The following is an 11689-nucleotide window of genomic DNA, read 5'->3' on the forward strand; positions in this document are numbered from 1 at the left end:
CTGAGCAAAAGGCTATTAAGTTAAATTTAATTCAGATCAGATGATAGTTGTAGCCTGGCCATTGACATTCTTATCTTAGTTCCTGTGGAGCATAGATGCAGATCTGTTGATTAGCTGGCTGACAGATGCTTATTTGGAGACACATAAGGGAGCTGAAATGGTCATACAAGACACCAGTATCTCAGAGCTTCTGCACATGGAGTGCAGAAAGTGGAGTTTTCTTAAATAACCAAATGCGTTAAGTCTTGAGACTTGGCTGCGTCATTTAACAATTCAAAGCAAGTTTATAACTGGTGGCAAAATTAAGTAACCATATGTTAATTACTACTGTTGTTGACTTGCAAATAGCTGATGAATAGGAGGAGTAAGTAAGGAATAAGCATTATAAGATTGATAATGTTTTCCACATACAGGAGTGGGTATTGTGCCAGTACCTACACCTCTGCTTTCACTTTAGGAACTACTAATCCTAGGTGGCAGTGTTGCAGCTCTTCTATTACAGTCAGGTCTCTTGTGCAAGTATTCTTTGAATGCCTTTGCCACTTTGTCTTCTCACTTTCATTTTTTAAATATATATACATTTTTAAAATATATATACATTTTTTAAATTTATATACATATATATATATGTCTATGTACATACAGAATTTTTGTGTTTCTGTATTTTTCAACCTTAAGTCATTGTGTAATATATTAATGCAAATGGTATTTACATGGCCTTTTATTTTACATGCTGTAAAGCTTTCTTCCTAAATATATTTGTCTGTGCTTGTGTTGAATGTTTGTGCTGTTAAACATTGGACCTAAATTTTGTCTGGCATATTTTCTGACTGTGGCTGACAACCCACCACAGAACAGAACAGCACCTACCCAATAGGGAGGGAAGACAGAGGTCAGAGGTACCTAATGAAGGACAAAGTAGATAAAGGAAAAAATAGGGAATCTCGGGAGGAAATAATGTTGCTGTGGAAGAGCTGAAACCTGGAAGAAAAGCATCTTCACTAACACCTTTATTTTGCTACCATTTTGTACTTTGTTCCTTCAGATACTGCTGGTTCTTGATGTCATCTTTGCTTTTCCATGATGTGCATCCCATTTAGTGGTTGTAGCCCACTGTTTGGTACCATTACTGGCTTTTCAATCTCATTGTTTTTGCTCCACTTTCTTCAACAAGGGACAGTCAGGCAGTTAAAGTTGTATTAGCTGTAAGGTTTTTCTGTCACTCTTCACTGTTCCCTGTTACACAGCTCATAGAAGGTAAGTAAGGAAGGTCAGACATGTCAGCACAGCTTGTTTACACAGGTCTTACAGGAGGTGTTTGTAAGAGAGTACTGAAGGGAATAGTATGTACCTACAGCTCTGAAACTCAGGCAGTGTTACCAACATCTTGTCATACAAATCAATGTGACTGACACCAATATTTAACACTTTAACAATGGGTGGGTTGGAGTTAAAGTGTATTTTTATTTTTCAGTCTTAATGTACATTAAGGCGCAAAGCACTCAACTGTCCAGCAAAACAAGCAGTGTTCTAGCCATCAGCTATTCTAAGGGCAAACTGGGGGCTAGAGTGTCAAATGTCAGTTACATTCATAATGGAAGTATTTGCATTTCATAATTGTACTTCTCTTCTAAATTGGACAAACTGTACCAAAGAGTTGTTCAAAGGCACATTTCTGTAAATTTGCATTTTTCCAAAGCATAATCCAGCAGGGGTTATGATCATGATGTGTGCTTATCTGTTCAGTGGAGGAAGATGACTTCCATTAACTTCTGGGTAAAAGTTAGTAGCTGTAAAACTCAATACAGCCCTTCATTTTAGTGAAGAAATAGTGGACATGAATTATTGTTCTTCCATTTACATACAGAAGATAAGTTGTGAGTTTAGAGAGCAAAGTATTGCAATTATAAGTGCACATTCCCTTCTGTAAATGTTTGAAGAATATCATTCTCTGTTGTCCTGAATTTTAAAATGTATATATAATTTTACCAAACCATTTGGCTTTTTCCGTGATATTTAAAGTACTTAGAGAAGAAGAAAGGGAAATACATATTTCAGGATCATATATTTTATGTTTAGAAAGTGTTTTGGAATGAGGGACACACAGCTTTTTCTTCAACAGTGGTAAAACTTTGAGAATTGAAAGGTCTAAATCTGTTTCCAAAGTGTAATTAAGAGGATTGTGGTTATTCCACAGATCCAAACCCAGGGAAATTTTTACAAGAAAGTAAATTATTTCCCTTTTGAGTATTTTTCCTCATTTTTGTTTGCAAACTGATAATTTAGAGGATATTTCTTATAAACTCTATTGATCTTACTTAGGAATATAAAGCACCTGAAAATTTGTAATTCCTGCCTCCCTCCAGTTGACACCCTGATATAATTGGAGGCCAGGGGAGAATGGCATAATTGAAATATCTCATCACTATCTACTGCCCCATAAGAAAGCAGTGTTAAAATACTGTACAAAATTACAGCAGTTGAAAGTCACAATTGGGTTCAGTGATGTTAAACATTTCTGACCTAAATGTTTCTCTGAAAGTGGTTCAGTACCAGCTTGTTGTTGGTGGGTGGTAAGCAATAAGCTGCTGTGTTGAAGATGAGTGCCCTGGCAGCAAAATTTCGTATGTGTTCTCATTTGAAATTAACATCTGCCATAAATATATATTTTTCCCTTCTCAAATGTTGAGGTAAATAAGAGGTGTATGATCAAACCAAATCCAACAATTCTCTGAGAAAAGAGGGTCCTCAGAAAAGTCAGATACTTTTGAGAGCTATTGGGGAGTAAAATAATGAAAACTTAACTTGAATGTACATTAATAGAAAGAAAAGAAGGGAAGAGACAACACAGGCACAGATATATTTCCTTGATTAAAAAATCCTTACTCTTTTTTTCCTTTTTGTGTGTTGAACGTATAATTTAAATAGATGGGGGTTAAATGTAATTGTTTAATGTCTCCAATCCTCTTTGCACATTGAGTTCTTCTCAGTAGGAATTAATAAAATAAGAGAAAACAAAAATCTGGATGATATGCCTATCTCAAAGCCAGTTTTGGAATTTAGGAACAAACATGCTACTGAAAATTCATTGGATCTGTATTTGCAAAATTACAAATACATTTGAAGAATTTTTTTAATTTATTTACTTATTTTATACCAGTTACATAGTATATTGCTTATTCTGGATGGTCACAAATAGCCACTTTTCAATCAATGGCAATAAGTTAACTAGACTTGAAAATAGATATATTCCTTCCTACTTTCTACTTCTGTTAAAGTTTGTTTACCTCTTTCTTTACATGCTTCTGCCTTTCTCTTGCTTATCTTACAATATTCAGGAATATTCCAATAAATTTAATGGAGTCAGAAAGGAATTGGCAAGAAAAGAGGTAAGACTGCAGTCTAAGGAGTGTTTATATTTGGATCCATAAATTTCTGAAGCAAAAGTTTAATATTTATCTAGATGTATAAAGCTGCATAAGTGCTAACATCTACACTAGTCTTGGAAGATACAGACTCCTATCTGAATCTCTAAACCCAGTACTTGTTTTTGTAGGAATTTTGGTAGGAAACAACTCTCTGCAATCACTAATTATTCTCTAGTTTGATAACTTTTTGTTCAGTAATACTGTTTAATTTTTTTCTATTTTGTTGTGTGTTGAACAGATGCTCAAGAAAGCTATTAATAATGTCAGAAGAATGGCTTCTCATCCAACACTGCCATATTGTGAGTTCGATTCTTATAAAAAACAGAAAAGTTATAGAAAGATTATATATTTATTACTCATCTGTTTCTTAATGCATTGCTATTTTATACTAGAACAACAATCTGTTACATGTTTTGAAAGTTCTTTATAAGGCATACTTAGTGAAACTATTTTTCATTTTATAAAACAATATTGGGGGTTGTAGAATAGCCTTTATAAACGGGAAAAAATACTGTATTTGTCTCTTATTTGTGACTAAAATGAAAGATGATAGGAAAGATGTGTTATTATCTCCAAGTAAATAGCTTCATATTCCATGAGCATCTAAACACAAATCTTGATCAAATAATGAGTAACACGACTTTAAGTTGCAGTAGTACATCCTGCACCTACACCAAGACAGATACTATGGCATAATTTTAGCACTGGTTATTTTGAGATAGCATGAGTTTTCCTGAAGTTAAAAAAGCTGCAACACTTGTGAAAGATCATGTAAATACTTTCTGTTGCAGATCTGACGGGTGCTCAAGATGGAAGTGTAAGAATGTTTGAATGGGGTCATGCACAGCAGATCACATGTTTTCGATCTGGTGGCAACTCAAGGGTAACTCGAATGCGATTCAATTACCAAGGAAATAAGGTAACTGACAAAATGCTTCTGTATGCTTTCTCTTCTCTTTTCCCCTCCCCCAATATAATTGCAAATTACAGAAACATCACATGCTTCTTATTTAATGTGTTTTCTCAAAATTGTGGGTGTTTTCTCTGCAATACTTACTTATGTATTTACTATTACTGCATATTTTCTTTCAGTTTGGAATTGTTGATGCTGATGGATATATAAGTTTATATCAGACAAATTGGAAATGTTGTCCACTTACTGGAACTTCACCTAAGCCATATTTGGTAAGCTGAATAATAAATTAATTTCCATAAATTTGCACTGTGTTCCCCAACTTCTTTCTCCCTTCAGAATAGCTAGAAGGGGGCAAGGATTGTGATGTTAACCAGTATTAATCAAGATTAAGTTATGTATTGCTGCCATCCTGTGGTCTGCATGACAGGTTCTTACAGTCTAATAATGTTTGTTAAGTGGAGAGTTGAAAATGTAACATGAGGTATGAAATAACTTTAATGTTCATTAAGACTTGTCAATAATTGTCACTTGTCAATTAATGGACAGTTACATAGGGTTGCAGAGTATATTTCCATGAAAAATTAAGAGTCTTACAAGGCATACCAATACCTTTGTATCCTATGTGCCTTAAATTTCTTATGAAACAACTTTTCTTCTCAAGGAAGTTTAATATTGCCTGCTTGCACATAATGGATTCCTTTTAAATTAATGATTTCTAACTGCAATTTTTCAGACATGGCAATGTCATAACAAAACAGCCAATGACTTTGTTTTCATCAGTTCATCATCTTTGATAGCTACAGCAGGATTTTCTTCTGACAACAGGTAAGATCTAGCGTGATAATTCGTAAAAGTTAAGTGGTGCCATATTTTCTCTCCTTTCCTTCACTTTGGTTTTTTTAATGATTCTTCTTAAGCAGTTTAAGAGTACTTCTGCTAGATTTCTTTGTTGGTAGGAGATGGACAGAAGCCATGTTTGCAGCTAAATTAGTGTGCCTGTTAAGGGAGGCTCCATGGGGAAGCACAAATATACTGCTCATGTTCCCTATGAGGAGGAGAAGTAGAAAAGGAGGTCCTGAGTGATTTGGCCAGGAATCCAGTGAGGGGTGTGTGGGAATGGTTTAAAGCTGTGCCAGGGGAGGTCTGGCATGAGACTGGACATCAAGAAACATTTTATTACCAAGAGGTTCAGACACTGGAACAGCCTTCTTTGAGGTCAGTCCCCAGAGCCTGTCAGAATTTGAGGCATTTGGACATGCTTTAACTTCTGGTCAGCCCTGGAGATGTCAGATGGGTGATTGCATGATCCTTCTAGGCCCCTTCCAGCTGAGCTATTCTATTCTGTTCTATGCAGATGAACCTGTCATAAATTATTTTTATAGCTCTAGGGAATTTGCATAGCTCTTAATTTCTCATTTTTCTTCATAAGTAAGTATTGATCAAAAACCACCAAAGCCTGGTAACATTCCTTTTAATTAAGTTACAAAAGATTGTTAACATAAATGCTTTATGGAAATAGCCAGTTGTAGAATAATTGTGTAGAAGGCATCTTCTTGCAGTGTATGATAAGCTTTGGAAGTAATTTGAGTTCTGCTCAGACATCATCATTGAGAGTCTATTTACAGTGCTTAATGCCTGAAACAACCATGTTAAGGTACAGATGACTTTTCAAGAGTTAAAAATACCTTAAAACATCTGTTGCTGAATTAAGTTGTTTTTTGGTTTTTTTTCCTACAGAAATATTTGCCTTTGGGACACTCTGGTTTCTCCTACAAACAGCTTGGTGCATGGTCAGTAAAATACAACAGACAAAATGTTTGACTATAATATAAAAAGTGTGTTTGTGAGTCTATCTTTATGGAAGAGTTATTGTGGGAAGTAATTTTAACATTGGCAGTAAAACATCTTTCATTGTTCTGTGTGAGTGCACCAGTGGTAGTATAGAAGCAGATTCTTGAGAAATTGCTTGGTGTTCTGTATGCACAATTAGTCTCATGGACTTGAGCACCTTCCTTTGTATGCCTTCTGTCCTTGTACCACAAGTGCAAAACATACATTTCTGTTCTTTCTTGAAAGGCTTTGGGCAGCTTCTGCTTCAGAATAGTTATTCCTCTAAGTAGGATTTTGGGGGTGCAAAAAGTATTTAGCTCTGTTTCATTAGTTTTATTACTAATGCTTTGTTGCTAGTAATACAAGAAATGCATTTCAATATCTGAAATATGGAATTGAGATCAGAGAGTTGTGAACTCCTTGTACTTAAAGTGTAGTGAATGCCTAAGTGTATGTATATGGAATTTCTAAATGTAAATTCATAGGCCCTTTGAACTATAAGTACAGCATACCAAGCTGTGTTCTGATAATTGTGATTTTCATTCTGTTTTCCCACTCATATAGGGGAGCAAACATATCCAAATAAATGTAAGAAGAAGCAAATTAGCAGTAAAATGACCAGTGAAAACTTGCAAGAGATTTGTGCACATAGTTTAGGAAGAATTTCTGATGGCCATATGTGACTTAAAAAACCAAGTATTACTTAAAACAACAAATCTGTTACTTTAATAGTAGATTATTAAAATAATCTCTTTCTGGTCAAGGATTAATAGTTTGTGATTACACAGGGATAGAAAAGAAGGATATAATTTTCTGTTAATCCATATTTTAATTGCTTAATTTGAGAATACTGTAGCTTCAGAATGTCTGATGGGAACCTTGGTTTTTACATGTATATTGGTACTGCAGGAAGTGGGTTGGTTGTGGTCAACTGGATTACAGCATCAAAGTCACTGTTGCTACTGTCTTAAACTATTAGAGGTTGATGGAAAATGCAAGTTAGTACAGTGTTTTATTTTAATTACTTTCCTTTGGCTTTCAGCTTTTATCTGTCATGATAGTGGAGCAACTGTGCTAGCATATGCTCCAAAACACCAGCTGTTGATATCTGGTGGCAGAAAAGGCTTTACCTGTGTAATTGATCTTCGCCTAAAGCAGCAGCAACAGTTACTCCAGAGTCATGATTCTCCAGTCAAGGCAATTGCTGTTGATCCTACGGAAGAGTATTTTGTCACAGGATCTGCCGAAGGCAACATAAAGGTATTAATGAGGGGGAGGGAGCAAAGGTATTGTGTACATTAAGAAAGAAGCTTGTGCAGGTGTGGAACAATCAGATATCCTATTTGTTCTCAACTCTGACTTTCATATTTATGAATTTAATTATGAAATGTCAGCCTTTATCTCTTCTTAATGCAGTCCTCATTTTAATTACTGATACCTTAGTGTCTCTATATTGCTTATTATAGTAAATGAGTACTAGTATTCTATAAATGTGTCATTACAGATTGCTACATATTCTACTTTTACAGTTAGTATCAGAAAAGTAAATGCACAATTCACTGTTGATGATTTTAAGACCATGGTAATTTTCCTTATAAGAGATTAATGTTTTGATGCTTTTCCAGGTATGGAGTCTGTCTACATTTAATCTTCTTCACACTTTCATCAATGAGCATGCTCGACAGTCTCTCTTCAGAAACATTGGGACAGGAGTCATGCAAATTGAAACAGGACCAGCAAATCACATATTCTCCTGTGGTGCTGATGGAACAGTAAAGATGAGAATCTTGCCTGATAGATTTAGCTCTTTAAAGGATGTGTTAAAAAATGATGTGAAGTTTATGATCTAATGTTTTTCTCAGAATAGTGAATAACATTCCCCTTCTGCCATCCTTGAAAATATTTTTCCTGGAACGAACCCACAAAGCAGTTGCACAATGATAGCTTGTGATACAAAGATGTTTTGGGTTTTTTTCCTTTCTCTCCTTCTGCCTCCAACCCCCTATTTATTAATTACCTGGAGCTTTTAGTCCCTGATGCACTAATGCCTTAAAGATTAAAAGGTCCTTCAGATTTTGATCATTGCCTAAAATAAAAGCTAAATATGACTCCAAATTACATAGTTATAATTTATAAAGATGTTGCTGAAGTGGTTTACACTTCCTTTTGAGGTAATTACACTCTCACCTGGAGTGTACTATCTGGGCATGACCTCTGCTTATATTCAACATCTTGGCTCCTTGTAAAAGCATGTCGGTCCTGATGGAAACCTTAGGTAATGTTTTTTCACTGTGGCCACCATAAGTGTCTCTCTTCTCAATTTGTTTAATCAGCCAACAATAAAAATGTATACCTATGTGCAGAAGAGAAACAAAGTCTCCAGGAATGAATAGTCCTGGTCATGCAGACATTCACGTAACGAGCCACTTTTTCTTTCCATTCCTGAAATCCAGGCTGTTTACCTCTAACTTGCCTGATCTCCTTCCTCTCTTCTAGAGTATAAGAAGCTGAAGGATGTTCTGTATCTTGTCTTCTGTTCTATAGCTTGAATCACTGCCATCAGGATGGCAGGCTGATCTTTTAAAAATAAATATATTTTTAACCCTGAACACTCCCTTTAAAAAATAAAATGTAAATATGAATGGATATCTTCCTAGTAAAATAGTCAAGATTATGTGTGAAGCCTTAGACATGATCGAAAAGATACAGGAAGATACTGCTTTGGGATATGGCACTAGAATTCAAAGACTATTTATTTAGATGTCTGTAGAGGAAATAAAAGAAAAACTCAACCTAATTTATTTTGACTTTTTTTTCCAGTAAGACTTTTATTTAGCCCAAAGATAGTCCATTCTTAGCACTTACATTCTTGTTTGTCTGTTTTTCGTAAGTATTTTATAAAAGGAAAAAGTAGTTCAACAGCAAAGTACTTCTACACTGTCAGTCTTTCTTTCTTGATGTTTATGTTTACATCTGGTGTCAGATGAAAGTAAACAAACTGAGAAGGATAGATGTAGAGGGTTTTTTCTTTTGCCAAAATATTAAACTGCATAACTTAAATGTTTGACCAAATTATTAATGCACAAGGCCTTTACTTTTTTTTTCAGCAAAACTGTTTCTGTATGTATTTTGGTTTACTTTTCCTTACTTGAGAGTTTAACAAAGGTTTAGTTTGTAAATTAGATGTGAGGCTGGATTACTTGAATGCCAATGGTGTACTTTTTGCTAAAAGATATTTTGTGAAATATAGCACCAAGATATTAACTGTAAAATAAACCTGTCAAATTAGGAACTATGGGGATAAATAAAGCATAGCAGAAATGAAGGGCTTGCATAATGAACTATGTAACATTCTCAGGATGCTTTTATCTTAAGAATATAAAGTTGTTTAAAAAGATTTTGTAAAATGTATTAAGGTCATTTTAAATGTATGTTTCGCAAGTTGCAGTGCAAACACTATGAAGGTTTTTATGCACAAAACCTGAATTTTCAAATTGTGCAATAAAAAGAATGTGAATGTTTTGCCATGAAGAAACATGTGACAGCATTTCAAACTGGTACAGCTGTTCAGTGAATCAGTTGTAATTGTTCTTCCTTAACACTTAGAGATCGAAATTGAACGTGATTTCAAAACAGTTTAAGTACAGTGATGGACCAGAAAAGTGACTAAAAGTGACACCACCTTACAAAATAGACTTGCCCAATGAGTATGAGTTATCTGCTCAGTGGATGAGTTTCTAATATTCTTTATTCTTGTGGAAGAAGGAAAACAGAGGGATAAACAGTAGCACACTGCTTTAGAATCAGCTGAAACCGTGACTTTGTAGCTGCTTTAAATACATGCCTCAGTTTTATACACCCACTGAACTAACAAAGTTACATGTGCAAAAATCATGGCAGTATTATATAATTATGTCCTTGATATTTTGTCCTTAAATATTTATATCTCATTAGCTTTAATACTTCAAGCTCAAATCTGTTGTACTGGCAATCACAAAAAGCTGTCTTACCATCTGCAAACTGAGCAGATTTAAAATGCAATTTGCCAAGACATACAATGTTGTAATTTTTCTGAGTAAAGCTGCACTTTGAAAAATCCTGGCAAACTTATGCTTATACCAGAAAAGTACTGACCTTGACCAGGCATTTTCAATAATGTTTATAGTTACCATAAGCTATTCTTGAAACTAAATTATGTAAATCACAATGTATTTGCCATACCTTTATAATCTTTCCAATAAATCCTGCAGAAGCTCAACCTTCTAGAGTTCCATGTTGCTGCTATTTCATTTACAAATCAGTTTTCACCTGCATATTGTTCATTGATGTTTAACTATTGTAAGACAAATTATCAGTAGCTTTCTTGTAATGATGGATTAAAAATGAATTAAATTCTGTTGTATGTGAAACTTTTAAAGGGACATTCTCAACTTTGAATCTAGTCATTGGAGAAGAACTGAACTCAGAAGCCTCTGGGTGTTGCCCTTAACTTCCACTGACTTTTATCTTCCAGCAATTAATGCTTTTTCCCTGTTGCTATGCAAGTTACTCAAACTTAAGGGTACTAGTGCCTACAGAGGTCCCAGTGCTTACAGTAGCCATGTGTACAAATTGAACTTAAAATTTGCTTTTGCCAGTGCTTAATCAGTAATACTTTTTTGTCCAGACAAAATAATTTAGCTTGTCGTTGATAATGTCCCTTTTAAATATCACAGAGTGGGAGCTGTGACTTGTGTTTGTCTTTGTAGCAGTACATAATATTGTCACAAGTGTGTCATTCTTGTGTTGCTAACTGATTCTGTTACTTTAGACACATGATCCAAGTTCTTCATGATTACTTCAGCAACTTGTGAAAGGTAAAACTCTGGACATCTAGGTACTTAAACTGGCTTGTTGTGTGACTTTACACCAGAAAATTCTCAGCTGACAGCTGACATTGCAGGACGTTGATGGAGAAAGGTGTAAGAGATGCAGATTTTGTACCGCTCCAAGGTGGTGCATGGTGAGGTCATACATGTTCTACTGCATTTTAGGAACCTCAGAACCAGTTGCAGGAAATAAACTATGGAGATATCCTACACTAGGTACCCCCTTCCTATTAAGAGCACCCAGTGTTAGATTAGATGCAATAGTTATGAAAAAAGCAACAGTGATTAAGGGGAAATAAGCTTGGAGATTATATGCTCCAAGGTAATTATTTTCAAATGTTTATTTTTACTAAAAATAGCAAAACCATCGCTAATGGCAGGTTCAGCACACTGATCAAACTACTTTCTATAAAATAAAGATACTGATTTACCAAGTTTTGTAGTGTTTCTTATTCCTTCCATTTCTAGATCTAAAATATGCATGATTTTGAGTTTGGTGGTTTTTTTAGTGTCTTATGGTCTCATGCTTTATCTTTCCTTATTCTAACTTTTTGGTGTTTGGGAGGGGGACTGGTTGCTGCGGGTTTGTTTTTGTGCGTCATTTTCTTTTTCTTTTCTGTATAAGTAACAGAACTAGGCAAAACAAA

At 34.9% G+C, this 11689-nt stretch overlaps 1 protein-coding gene across 4 annotated transcripts in view; it reads left to right on the forward strand.

The window, feature by feature from the left end:
- DMXL1 (Dmx like 1) overlaps positions 1 to 11476 on the forward strand; it is a 76627-nt gene extending 65151 nt beyond the window's left edge. For 2 of the 4 annotated variants that reach the window (XM_064403898.1, XM_064403900.1), the window contains 8 exons: positions 3339 to 3389; positions 3667 to 3727; positions 4220 to 4347; positions 4521 to 4613; positions 5078 to 5169; positions 6082 to 6134; positions 7217 to 7434; positions 7800 to 11476. In XM_064403898.1, the coding sequence (XP_064259968.1) occupies positions 3339 to 3389; positions 3667 to 3727; positions 4220 to 4347; positions 4521 to 4613; positions 5078 to 5169; positions 6082 to 6134; positions 7217 to 7434; positions 7800 to 8024 (921 nt within the window). In that variant the 3' untranslated portion in view covers positions 8025 to 11476. The remainder of the gene's footprint in view (positions 1 to 3338; positions 3390 to 3666; positions 3728 to 4219; positions 4348 to 4520; positions 4614 to 5077; positions 5170 to 6081; positions 6135 to 7216; positions 7435 to 7799) is intronic. The other 2 variants (XM_064403899.1, XM_064403901.1) reach the window with 1 other exon arrangement.
- The last annotated feature ends 213 nt before the right edge of the window (positions 11477 to 11689 follow it).

This window comes from Passer domesticus, chromosome Z, assembly GCF_036417665.1.
Source record: "Passer domesticus isolate bPasDom1 chromosome Z, bPasDom1.hap1, whole genome shotgun sequence".
Taxonomy (NCBI): Eukaryota; Metazoa; Chordata; class Aves; order Passeriformes; family Passeridae; genus Passer; species Passer domesticus.